General features: G+C 34.8%; 2 protein-coding genes across 2 annotated transcripts; one reads left to right on the top strand and one right to left on the bottom strand.

Moving 5' to 3' along the window:
* Positions 1 to 8,286: 8,286 nt before the first annotated feature.
* Positions 8,287 to 10,183, top strand: LOC111919535 (probable ATP synthase 24 kDa subunit, mitochondrial). The gene is made up of 7 exons (XM_023915097.3): positions 8,287 to 8,445; positions 8,852 to 8,942; positions 9,035 to 9,179; positions 9,258 to 9,368; positions 9,459 to 9,605; positions 9,698 to 9,820; positions 9,911 to 10,183. Exons 1-7 carry the CDS (start codon positions 8,413 to 8,415, stop codon positions 9,972 to 9,974), a joined length of 714 nt encoding a protein of 237 aa, XP_023770865.1. The 5' UTR covers positions 8,287 to 8,412; the 3' UTR covers positions 9,975 to 10,183.
* Positions 10,184 to 11,492: 1,309 nt separating this feature from the next.
* Positions 11,493 to 13,002, bottom strand: LOC111919493 (uncharacterized). The gene is made up of 4 exons (XM_023915042.3): positions 12,861 to 13,002; positions 12,500 to 12,779; positions 12,120 to 12,305; positions 11,493 to 11,889 (listed from the first exon to the last, which is right to left on the bottom strand). Exons 1-4 carry the CDS (start codon positions 12,909 to 12,911, stop codon positions 11,597 to 11,599), a joined length of 810 nt encoding a protein of 269 aa, XP_023770810.1. The 5' UTR covers positions 12,912 to 13,002; the 3' UTR covers positions 11,493 to 11,596.
* Positions 13,003 to 14,190: the final 1,188 nt, after the last annotated feature.

Below are 14,190 nucleotides of genomic sequence, written 5' to 3'. Positions count from 1 at the left end.
TGTCTAGCTTTGTGGCCAACACATTCCCTTGTGTTTGCTGGGTCAGCCCCCAAATAAATCTTTCAATCTTCTTACTCTCCGGGGTAACCATTCCCGGACAGATCAGCGCCAAGTCTTCGAATCTAGAGGTGTAAGCGACTATGTCGGAACCCTTCATCTTTAGATTCCATAGTTCATGCTCCAATTTCTGCATCTCGCCTCGTGGGCAGTACTCAGCAAGAAGAAGATCCTTCATGGCCTCCCAACCCATAGCATTTGCTACAGGTAGAGTTAAGGATATGACTCGGCCGTTCCACCAAGTCAAGGCTTTATTGGTGAAGGTACAAGTGGCGAACTTCACCTTATCAGATTCCGAACACGCACAGATTTCAAAGATAGATTCGATTTTCTCGAACCATCGGGTTAGGGAAATGACACATCCAGTGCCATCGAAGGATGTGGGTTTCGCGTTCATAAAATCTTTATAGGAACACTCCTTCTGGTGTCCCTGGCTACCTTCCTGGTTTTGGGGCTGGGGACCACCTCCTGAACCACCGGGGTTCATTTGCGACATGGCGGCTGCCACAGCGGCAATAACAGCTGCCTGGAACATTACATGATCAAATTGAGGAGGAGGTGGTGGCGGAGGGTTGTTGTTCTTTGAGCTGGGTCTCTTTCTTGGAGGCATCTTGATCTATAAAGATCAGGAAAGAGAGGATGGTAAGTCCTCTGAATTGAATCAAGAGATATGACAGATATAGAACTCTATTAAGCGAATAAGCAGGAAAGAGTTATCAAAGCAGATAAACTATCACTAATGGAAGGATTGAGGAGCAACACTTGAATGAGGATTTTCATAACGAAGTTGGCTCTAGAAAATACTCTCGTAGTATTTTATGTTTCGTTGAGACAACGACTCATTGTTTGGGTATTAGGTAAGTTTTAGGCATGCTGAACACTACAGTCACTCCCAAGCACATGTTGGCCGTGTCTCGAATGAATATAGTTGATCAGGCTATATTGACCCTAGACACGACTACAAAACTGCCCAGGTTTAACCGCAACGTCCAACACCCATTTACTTATGTTTTTGTTCTACTTGTAGTTACGAATCTCGACGGTTACGCATACTTATATACTTTTTGAAAATACTTATATTTTGAAGTATACTTTTAGTCCAGAGCATTTAGGCCCCTTAGTGTTTATAGTCTTATACAAGGTAAGGTTTGGTATACTTAGTTCACTATAAATAAGGGCTCTGATACCAATCTATCACACCCCGATAACCAGGGCGGAAACGTTTTGGGGCAGAGGTGACTTCATGTTAAGTATCACAACCAATGTACATAGTAAGCGAAGTAAACAACCATTACATTACATAATAGAAATTACATTTGTTTGAAAGTAAACTCTTACAAGTGTTATACATATGTATATATGAACAAAAGTAAAGACGTGTCTTCTACGAACTTCGTCTTCGCCAAAAGGATTGTTGGGTACCTGCCTAATGCGGACCTGAGAATACAAGCAGTTTGAAAATCAGCATAAAGCTAGTGAGTTCATAAGTGTTTTGTTTCTGAAAATAAACATGTTTCCTTTAGTTTTCTGAAAAAGTTGTTATCCAAGAAAATCTCATATTTTCTTATAAAGACAGTTTAGTTAAAACTTCTGAATTTCGTTCGGTACAACAATATATAGTTTAATTCGTAAAACTATAGATTGAAAACCACTGGGAATACCATCCAATACAACAGTAGGTAGTTTTAATACATAAAACTATAGATTGAGAACCATGGGAATACCATCTCGTACTAGATAGTTTTAATACATAAACTATAGATTGAAAACCATGGGAATACCATCCCGTAATAGATCAAGATAGATATAAAATCCGTGAATAAACTATGTTTTAATACGTATTGTGAGTCGAGTAACCATGCTAATATGACAACGAGACCTCCTTGACGTTCTTCAGGCGTTGGACGATATCCATAATTTGTCACCCCAGGCGTGCCCGCCTAACTGTAGCTAGCAGTTTAGGTGTGGGATTGTCAGTCCCGAATAGATCTATTCACAAATTCCATGCTCTCCCTCCAGGAGACTCTGGTCACACTTCCGGGGAGGATTTATTGATAACCTGAAGGGTTTAATGAAGACGAATCTCACAAGCTAGTATTAAATTATTCACGGTGTACTCGGTCATTATCGAATACCATAATCGTTTTGAAACATAATAAAGTATAAACGATTGAATACAAAGAAACTATCTGGCATAATATTCTACTTTAAACAGAGATAAACTGAATCAGACATAGTTTATCTATTAACATTACATGAAATCCGAATTCATAAAACAAGAGCTGAAGATCCCAAATTATTCCTATAATAATTTGATTAGTTTGATTTGTTTCCTTTACTGTAATTGAAATCCATGTAGTTATATCCGATAAAACATCCCTTATGCTCCGCATAATACATAAGGGGTAAAGATATCTAAAAGTTTGCCAGATATTTATAGAATTATATCCGTTTTAAGTTTCGAAAACATTTATAGTTTTCTTGTATTCCCCCCCCCCCCCCCCCCCCCCCGAAAACATTGAAAAACACTGAAAAAGACGTAGGGGTATGAACTCACCAGTCGAGAAACGAGTCGGTTTGGATGTTAACTGTCATTTCAGGGCTTGATAATACGCGAGATTCCTATGTAATATGAAATGATACATAATTGTAACTAATTAGACTTTGAACCACTAATTAGATGTGAAAATACACTCCAAGACGCGAAAACACTTCAAATCAAGTGTTTGGAGTGACCCGGGTGGCATCGACAGACGTATAGGGCATAGATATGGAGTTTGCTCTTCAAGAGTAAACTCATAGGAGAGATTACGGCCCTAAGACCATGTCCCCATGATTTTACGGCCGTAAACTCATGGGTAATGGGTGTTAGGTTGCTAAATGGCCTTATATCACTTGGGAAAATTCGCTAGGATCAAATCTAGGGCATAGAAATGGATTAAACCACCAAAGAGACTACCAAATGGAGTTTACGGCCGTGAACTAGGAGTTTACGGCCGTAAGCTCCTATATACTCTTTCCTTTCATGATTTGGTGGCCCTAGATTAATCATATGTGATTCTAAATCATTTTACAAGCCTTGGGTGGAATTTAGGGCATCATTTGACCATGTTTTAGGAGTTTACGGCCCAGGAACCTATACATGGGGGGTTTTACGGCCGTGAACTCCTAAGGGTGATTTTTTTATCAAGTTCAAGTCCCCTAACTCGTTTGTGGTTGCTTCTAGACTTTATTCCAAGGCTTATGAGGTGTTTAAGTGGCATCTTAACACCTTAAAATGAGTTTACTGCCCATGAATTGGTGTTTACGGTCCAAGCATGTTCTTGGGCGTAAACTCATGCTTACTCCCTAAATGTTGAGTTCAAGGTGTTCCAAGTCCATTCCAATAAGTCTTGAAGTCGATTTCAAGCTCCAAGAGTGATTTGGGAGTGTTTTTGGGCTCCAAAACCCATTTTATGTGAGTTTACGGCCTAGGATTGTTCTAGGGCCTTAAACTCATGCTAATGGTCCTAATTCATAGTTTAAGCACGAATTTGAAGGTTGAAGAGGTTATACTATGAGTTAGGATAGTTACCTTGATGATTTGGGGCTTGAATTCGATGATTTTGGACCAAGAATGAGATTGTAGAGAGAGAGTAATGAGAGAGGGTGCAAAAGCTTCAAAATGAAGTCATTTGAGCTTTATATATGGTTCGACTTTGGGACACGGTGGAATTCTACCCGATACTGACGATAGACGAGGCTTTTGGTCGCACCCGATTAAGTTGTCGTAACCCGATATGGTCGAAACTAAAAATTTACCAATTATTTATTTGGGGCGTTATCATGAGTTTCTAATGTGTTTGGACACCCATTAAGTCATAATAGAAGTCTCATAATTAATGACTTAATTTAATAACGTAAACGGAAATAATTCGAAAACGACGAATTTTATTAACGGAACGGGTTACAATGACGGAACGAACTTCGGGTTGACATAATATCCCCCCGTTAGAGGGAATTTCATCCCGAAATTCAGAATTAAGATACAAATCATGGATTTGGAAAGAGATGTGGATACTTCTGTTTCATCAAGTCTTCGCGCTCCCAAGTGAATTCCGGTCCCCACTTGGCATTCCAACGAACCTTCACTATCGGGATGCGACTTTGTTTCGTGCGTTTGATCTCTCGATCCATGATTTCGATTGGTTCCTCCACGAAGTTTAGGTTTTTGTTGATCTCGATATCGTCCAAAGGGATCACGAGGGTTTCATCGGATAAACACTTTTTAAGGTTCGAGACGTGAAAGACGGGGTGGATGTTACTAAGCTCTTGAGGTAATTGGAGTTTATAGGCTACAGGACCGATCCTGGCGAGGATCTCGAAAGGTCCAATGTACCTCGGGTTAAGTTTTCCGCGCTTTCCAAAGCGTACCATGCCTTTCCAGGGTGAGACCTTCAACAGGACACGGTCTCCAACTTGGAACTCCAGAGGTTTCTGTCGTACATCGGCGTAACTTTTCTGTCGATTATAAGATTAGATTATCATTTCATCTTGATATGCTTGAATCATAAGAATTTATAAACATTAGATTTGTATGACCACGATTTTAACCATAAATCTAGGGTTAAATAGAAAAGATGGTAACTTTAATGTATGAACTTATATATGATGATCATTCATGTATATAATTGGTATTATTATCATTAATATCAGTTTATAATTCAAGTCCTGCATAATTTGAACTAAACATTGATTTATATGGTTATTTGTTCACTTGATCACTGAGTTAATAATTGTATTAGATCAAAGGACTGGTAATATGATCTTTATTACTTGTCATAATAGGAATCAATAATCAACAAAGTTAAGTCCATTGCACTTTTAACAGAATCAACCATAGGGAATAAGCTAATCGAATCTAAACGGAAGTTCTCTTTAATTATTGTCTTCAAATCATTTTCTGCTTGTCTTTCGTTTGAGTTATTTTTTGTTTTATGATAGTTGCATACTATTAAGTTTTCTGAACTTGCAAAATCAAAATAAACCCCCAATTTTCTTATTTAAATAGTTAACTTTTAGCAGTTTTTTATAATCATTCTCGTTCCCTAAATGTTCGACAACCCATACTTACCATCTCTATATTGTCAAACGAATAGGTGCACTTGTCTAATTGCGTAGAAAAGTTTAGTGGATAATAAGTGCAATTTATAAATATAAAACTAGTATCTTTTTACATATGAATTTTAGGGGTCACCACTGAAGGGTGATAAAGGGTAATATGGTAGTTGTTCAAGGCTAGAAATGTAGAGTTTTATACATCGTTGAGGTTATTGTAGAAGAAGCTAACGAGGTTATCACACATGTAGGTATGCATAGTTTGTGACACCAAAGACTTTAGCACGTGATAAAGAAAGACTTGATCACGTGATAAAGGTTAAATGTAGAAAAGTCAAAAGTAAATTGATAATTTAATGTAAAAAAATATCATTTTATTATTGCTAGTTGGCGTTTGGTTAGCAATATGTTTATGAAGAAATTGGAATTGCGGTGGTGATGATTGTGGCGGTGGTGGTAGTGTGTTTTGGCGGAAGTGGTTGTGATGGTGGAGGTAATGATTGGCGATGGTAGTGGGTAGCAATAGCTGATGGCGGAGGTGGTGGTGGTTGCAACACAGGTGATTAGGGGTGTTCGTTTCGATGGATCGGTTTGATCCAATCCAATCAAGTGAATCCAAATTGATTTCGGTTTTCAAAAATGGATCCGAATAATCCAAACTAAATTCAAATCCGATCCGATCCGATCCAATTACAATTCGGTTGGATCGGTTTTTATAATTCGGTTTTCAAAAACCGAAACATTTTAAAACGATATATAGTTATAATATTACCCAACGTTACACAAGAAGCAAAGACAAATTATTTAGTTGTGATTTGAAATTTATAAACAACTAATAAGAAGATATATTATAGTTAAATATTTTATAGATAGAAAACTTTTGAGAGAAAATACATATTAATGTTTTTTTTATCGGGTGTAACGTTTTATACCTATTTGAACAAAAAAATTACAAAATTAATAAATAACTATAAATATATATTCAAATAGATAAATAATAAATGTTTATTCGGTTTTTTTGGACTATTCGGTTCTTATTTTATAAACCAAAATCCAAAATAATAATTCATTTTGTTGAAAAACCAATCCAAAAATCCGAATATCCGAACCAAATAGTCCAATCCAAATTGTCCAATGGGATAATTCGGTTTTATCCGAATAGTGAATAGCCCTACAGGTGATGAGTGGTGGCTGGTGGCAGTGATAATGGTGGAGATGGTGGATGATGACGGAGGTGGCCATAGTAGTAGTGATGAAAGAAGCAAGCATAATTTGATAATCTTTTTTCCAAATTAATTTCTTCTTAGTTTGAGGGAATAAGCTTTCCCCTTGATTTTTTTTCATTTAGAATTTCAAGGGATAATGACTTAGGAGGGTAATAACGTTTCCTGTTTGTCCATTTTAGGTCCCTAACGTATTTTTTATGTGTATTACACCATTAAAGTTATTATAACCGTTTACAAATAGTCCTTTTAACAGGAAGAAACCGGTAAAAGGATTATTTATAAACGGTTATAACAACCTTAATGGTGTAATATACACAAAAAAATACGTTGGGGACCTAATATGGACAAACGGGAAACGTTATTACCCTCCTAAGTCATTATCCCATGAAACTATAAACCCCTATAATAAATTTTTACTTTTTAAATAAGAAACTTATTTGGGGTTGGTAGTTTGGATGTTTTTAACGTCGACCTTCTTTATAAATGGAAGTGGCGGTTTCTTAATGACAATGGAGCTCTTCGGGTTAAAATTGTCAAATTTTATCATGGGGAAGGTGGTGGTTTTTCGGACGATTCAAGAATAGGAATTGGAGGGGGTGTTTGGCAAAAGATTGTAGGATCCATTAATCACCTCCATTAGAATGATTGTATTCCTTCTAATTACATGTATAGAGTGGTAGGGGATGAGACTCAAACGAGGTTCTAGAAGGATGTTTGGTGCTTGGATATTCCTCTTAAGGAGCGGTTCGAGAGGCTCTTTGCTTTGGCCTTTAATCAAGATGCTCGAGTAAGTGAATAATGGGATCCGGGGGGATGTAATTTTCATTGCCGTCGGGGGATTAGAAGAGGGCTGAATCGACCCAATTTGAATATCTTGTAGAAGGATGTTTGGTGCTTGAATATTCCTCTTAGGGAGCGGTTCGGGAGGCTCTTTGCTTTAGCCTTTAATCAAGATGCTCGAGTAAGTGAATAATTTTCATTGGCCCCTCCTCTAATCCCCCAACGCCAATGAAAATTACATCCCTCCGGATCCCATTATTCACTTACTCGAGCATCTTGATTAAAGGCCAAAGCAAAGAGCCTCCCGAACTGCTCCTTAAGAGGAATATCCAAGCACCAAACATCATTCTAGAACCTCGTTTGAGTCTCACCCCCCACCACTCTAAACATGTAATTAGAAGGAATACAACCATTCTCATGGAGGTGATTAATGGATCCTACAATCTTTTGTCAAACACCCCCTCCAATTTCTATTCTCGAATCTTTCGAAAAACCACCACTTTCCCCATGACAAAATTTGACAATTTTAACCCGAAGAGCTCCCTTGTCATTAAGAAACCGCCACTTCTATTTATAAAGAAGGCCGAGATTAAAAACATCCAAACTACCAACCTCAAGACCTACAAGTTTCTTATTTAAAAAGTAAAAATTTACTATATGGGTTTATAGTTTCATGGGATAATGACTTAGGAGGGTAATAACGTTTCCCGTTTGTCCATATTATGTCTCTAACGTATTTTTTGTGTATATTACACCATTAAGGTTGTTATAACCGTTTATAAATAATCCTTTTACCGGCTTCTTCCTGTTAAAAGGACTATTTGTAAACGGTTATAATAGCCTTAATGGTGTAATACGCACGAAAAATACGTTAGAGACCTAAAATAGACAACCAGGAAACATTATTCCCCTCCTAAGTCATTATCCCGAATTTCAATTACCAAACATAAAAAAAGATTGAATGGAATTAAATTTATTCTCTAGGTTCCACATAATTTTCCCTAATCAAAGTTGAAAAAAGAAAATGAAAAAAAAAAAAAAGAATCTAGTAGGAGATGCTATAAGCGATCTTGATTTAGAATGTACAAACGTCGCCGTTTGGTGTCCTGATGAGGGTAAATTCTACAAGCACATCTTTTTATCACATTTCGACTCACACAACCGCTGCCATTTCTGAGCCCTAACAAAACAAACCGGAGCAGCGCCTTGCATTCTTCCGATCACCCGAAAAACGTCAATTCGCATCGTTTCAATGTCTCGAATTTTATCGAGATCCACTCGTCAGGTATCCATCTCTTATTTCTCTTGTAAAACTGATGTTACACTCTGATTCCTAGGTTATAAATTTCTATCGCCATTTTTGCTTTCGCTTGATCTCCACTCTTCAAGTTGCTGCTTGTGTTCTTTTATGTTTATCTTAGATAATATATCGTGCTTGTATCCCAGTTTTTGAATTCTTAATCACTGACTGCACGTACTTAGATTGATTTATATAAAGGTCAAATGAGATGCACAAATTTTCAGATGAATGGATAAACGAAATTGGCTGTTTAAGCACACTCAAAAGCCAAATATACTCTTTTTTAGATGGATGAAGACTACGATTCAACTTTTTATTGCTTATAATATACTTGTTTGTGCGAAAATCAGAGTTGAAACTTGTTTAATTTATGGGTTTCATGGTTATGCAGATATATAATCAATCCATACTGCAACCACATCATGCAGTTTCAGCTCGCTTCTATGCCAAAGAAGCTGTTCCCAAAGGGCTAAAGGGTGATGGTGAGTTGACTAATTTCTCTTCACTGTGCAAAATGATAAATTATGCTTTTTGTAATGATATTAATGTGATTTTAATGCACATGGAATTGAAGAAATGTTGAAGGGGATTTTCTTTGATGTAAAGAAGAAATTTGAGACAGCAATTGGGATTCTCAGAAAAGAGAAAATCACAATTGATCCTGAAGATCCCGCAGCTGTTTCTCAGTATGCTAAGGTCATGAAAACCATAAGAGAAAAGTAAGTTGTATAACTTTATAATCATATCATTATCAAGTTATCAAATTATATTTTAAAATTTTGATGACATGGCAACAGGGCGGATTTGTTCTCAGAATCTCAAAGGATTCAATACACAATCAAGACACGAACTGATGGAATCCAAGATGCCAGATCTTATTTGTTGGCACTGAAGGAGATTCGTCTCAAGTATTAACCATTTTATAAATTATAGTCTTAAATATTTTGATATTTAGTAATTATTATTATTATTGTTTGATTGATAATTTATAATTGTAGGAGAGGGCTTACTGATGAAATAGGTGCAGAGGGTATGATGATGGAAGCTCTTGAGAAAGTTGAGAAAGAACTTAAGAAGCCACTTATGAGAAATGACAAGAAGGGTATGGCTCTCTTGATGACAGAGTTTGAGAAAGTTAATCAGAAGTAAGCTTTTTAATTTAAAATTTACTTCATAATTAATAAATATATAAATCTTGAATTTCAGCAATATGTGGTGTTTGTGTATTGTGTTGTAGGCTTGGGATCCGTAAAGAAGAATTGCCTAAATACGAAGAACAGTTGGAGCTAAAAATTGCAAAAGCACAACTTGAAGAACTGAAGAAAGAAGCTCATGAAGCAATGGATACACAGAAGAAAAGGTATTAGAATATTTTTTGTCTAATGTTGAAGGGTAATTATGTAATTTGAAAAAAACGTGCAATCTCATTGTGTGGGATATATATTTGCAGGGAGGAGTTTAAGGATGAGGAAATGGTGGATGTGAAGTCTTTGGATATTCGAAACTTCATATGAAGAAGCATTTTGCGTTCTCTATTGAAATAATTTCTCATTTTGAGGATCTATTTCTTGTGATTTTTGAGGAGTATGATGATGATGTATTACTTCTGTTTTAATCAGAACCTTTGTAAAAGGAATAAAAGTATTGTCAAATTGCATATGGAATGCAAGAAAGGTTGGTCGAATGAATAGACCATTTTTTTTTAATCAAGTGTGATTATACTTGTTTTGGTGTACAATAAGTTTTTCTGAAATGTGATGCAACGCCTTTTTCATAGACGAATTACCCACATTTTCAATTACTTTGTGAAATTATTTTGCAAAATAAATAGCAAATGAAATGTTTTTGTAAAGCAAATCTACAAATTTGTTTCGAGAAACATTTGTTAATTCTGTGGTAGTGTTGAAAAGTTGTCATTTTGTGATGTTACACCTTCCATTTTTGTCATTTTAATGATTGCTCTTTGAAAATTTGTATTGGAAAAACATTTAAAGGTTGTGGGGTTATTTTGCAAATATTATAAAGAAATTTTCAGAAAAGTCTTTATATTTTGGGTTCCATTAGGTCATTTATTTATTTTTAAGAAAATGACAAAATACATATAATTGTTTACAGAAAGAACAAGAAATTGGCAATCGTTTACACATTTGAGTACTTATACTTTTGGCTCGTTAACACAAAAGCAATGACTTTTTTAATAAAAAAAGATAGAATTTTATCGTGTTAAGTCTTACATCTTAACATAAGATGATATCATATGACTAAAATGGATAGAGAATTTTATTGCACTATAAAATATAAATTGTGGTAAACAACACCTTTATCTGACAAATAGAATATAGTAATATTGCAATAAGATAATATAATCTATTAAACATAAAGAATATAGTAAGATCATATTAAGATAATACTCTCACTCGACAAAAAAAAAAAAAAAATAGAATAAGATTGTAATGCGATAAAATTTTCTATCAGACAAAAAAAAATTTTAAGATTGTAGTGCGATAAAATTCTGTCTTTTTTTGTTCAAAAAAAAAGTCATGGCTTTATCGTTAATGGCCCAAAATATAGTGACTTTTCTTATTAAAAACCAAAGTTACTTGCTAAAATCTCTAATGTGTAAACAATTGCCTGATTCTGGTCCTTTTCTATAAGCAATTGTCTATATTTTGTCATTTTTTTGTTAAAAAAATAAAATAAAACAATAACTTAATCGTTAATGACACAAAATATAAGAACTTTTATGAACGTTTCCCATATTTATATGTAAGAAGTAGTAAGTTTTGTTGTTTATTACAACATGATCCTTTTATTTCTTTCTTTCTTTTACAAATTACAATCTCATATTTTTAACATTATATCCGGTTATAGCAATGCCATACAAATACAAAACCTTTTAGTATTGTAATATGGTAGAATGTCTAAATAAGAAGAAAAATGAAAGTGCACTGCTATAATTGGATAACTTTTCAAAGTACTTTGCCTTGATAAAAAAGAGATCTAAAGTAAAATGTTGACTTTTGACAGTTGACTTTTATGGCCAAATAAACTATGAGTCGATTTCAATTTCCAAAATGAAGTTTATATTCAAAGAAAACAGGATTGAAATTTACCAAGTGAATGAAAACCATAAAACTCATAGGAAATCAGGATGGACATCATCTTCTACAATTTCATCACTAACCTTCATCTCAAAAGCAGCATGATCAATCTCTTGGCATCTGCTTTCAAGCTGCATGTCATCACCATCATCAATGAAATCATCCCATTTCGAAACTGGTCTCTTTAGTTTCTTCATCACTGAGCTTAATCCTTTTGGAATTGTCATCATTGATCTTGAAGATGCACCTATCTCTTCATCATTGTAGTCATGGTTGTTAAGTTGAACTCTTTTGGAATTTTCTCTCACTGTTGTTCTTGGCTCCATGTCTGCAAAAGAACAAGTTAATCCAGTCAAATGACTATTCTCAATCTCGTTAGACAACAAGAATAAATGGAATCATGTTTGTGTTGAACGTGGAACAAAAATACAAAATCCATTATCAATTTGGAATCTGAAAATCAATGCCTCAGTAGTGAAATGTTTATGGGAGTATAGGACAACAAGAGTGATTGTTCAACTGTCTGGAAGATTAAAACTAAATAAAAAAATGAGGTACCTGTGGAGTTGTAAGGACCTCCATTATTAATTTTCTTGTTGCTGATTCTCTTTCCAAAAACTGGCCTTCTAAGTTCTTCACCATCTTCACGATCTAATCCAGCAGCAGAGTAATTAGCTCTCAGTTTTGGCTTCTTGAACAATGGCTTTGGCAACTCTGTCACAACATTTGGCTCGCACAGGTCTCCTGTATATGCGTTTCATAATCAAATAGATGCAAGTTGAAGAATCGATGATCACAATAAACTTGGTAGAGAATTCATACAAGTGGAACGAACATCTAAGTTGAAGAAAAACTACGATTGAATACAAAAATCGATGTTTAGTAACTTGTTTGGAACCGAGGGAGTGCAAAAATATCTAGTTCTAGGAACAACTAACCTTCATCATCACTGATTCCAACATCGTTGATGTCAGGTTCGATGTACTCGCTCCAATCGGTGCGTCTTTTGTTCGGCTGATACTCAATTTGTTCTTGAACTAGGGTTTCTTCTAGCAACTCCTGCTGTTGTTCGACGAATTGACGAGACATGTTGAAGCTCTGGACGAATTTCCGAACGTCTTTAGCCATGGATCCCTGGAAAAACACCTTCCGCACCGACTGCTTCTCGTTGCAGATGACGCAGCTCCATTTGTTGCTGCTTTTCTTCCGCTGCTTCACCTGTCAATACATCATCATATAAACAGCATTCAAAATTCAACGTGAATTTACTTGTTTATAGAAAATGAGAGAAATTGATGCCTGCATAGTGGAGCATTGGAAGCATTGAACGGCGATGAAGAGGTTGGACATTTTTGGAGATTTCAGCCGAATTGATGTGTGTTTCTTCGCACTTCAGTTTTGGCGCGAGGATGTTTCTTCGAATTTATACTCCCCTAATCCCTTTGTTACTATAGCAATTAGCAACTAGCAAATATTACCATGGATTAATTTCTCAAACCATCGGATTTGGTTGTAGATTAATTATTTTACTTGTTAAATATGAAGAAAAAAAAACATACTAAAACGTATTAAAATGAAAGATCTTATCTAATTTTAATTATTCTTTTCTTATTAATAAGAAAAATACAAAATTTAGCCTAATCTTAATCCCATAATTTTTTGCATCTCAAAAACTTAGATGAGAAGCTCAATCACAAACACAAATATAAGTGTAAAATTCATATTTGAAGGTATTGATTTGTTCATATGTTATGTTTAATGTCATATTTTACGCAAAATATGAACACCTTTGAAAATAATCCTTTTTATTGAGAATTATTGTTTTTTACTGAGAATTTATCATAATGAGAATTTGTATTTTGACAAGAACACTAAAACCTTAGAATATCTCATAATTTACGGTGAAAATATCATATTTTACAATAAAATCTCATTTTATTGAGAAATTGTCATAAAATGAAAACTTGTCATATTTTACTAAAGTTACATTTTTACATGAGCAGCAATTATTTATGCGAAAATAAATCTCGTAATTTGATATTGTTAGCCCTTGTGTTCACCATTTAGCCATTTAGGTGGGAACTGTTAATGACAAGAGTTTGTCTACATTAGTTACAAGGTGTGCATAGCTACACAAAATAAAAAACGTAATACACAATTTCTTGTGAAGTTATAAAATACCCATATTTGAAAATATATAAAAGAGGTGTACCGTGCAACCAATTGAGATGAAAATAAACTCAAACAGATCATCATCATCATATGTGTTTATATACGTCACTCTCTTATGATTGTGCTTCTCCAAATTGTAATAGCAGGTAAATAGACTTGCAAATGAATCTTCTTGGGACCCCCTCATATGTTTAAGCATCTCATATTCTCCTCATCAAGCTTGTTTGTAGGAGATATCACTTTTATATTTTGAACTGAAATCACAAATGAGATCATGTATTTGGTAGTTGTAAACTCGTAGTTGGTGTTGGAAGATGTGAGTTTAAAACTGTAATTTTTATTTGTGCAAAAAAAATATGATAAAAGTAACTATTGGATTATAAAGCTATAAAATACATAAAAATATAAATCTAAAAGCTATTTGATGTTGTTTTTTGATTAAGGATGTAGCTTTTGA

Source organism: Lactuca sativa, chromosome 9 (genome assembly GCF_002870075.4).
Source record: "Lactuca sativa cultivar Salinas chromosome 9, Lsat_Salinas_v11, whole genome shotgun sequence".
Taxonomy (NCBI): domain Eukaryota; kingdom Viridiplantae; phylum Streptophyta; class Magnoliopsida; order Asterales; family Asteraceae; genus Lactuca; species Lactuca sativa.
This window is presented reverse-complemented; position numbering and strand designations above follow the sequence as displayed.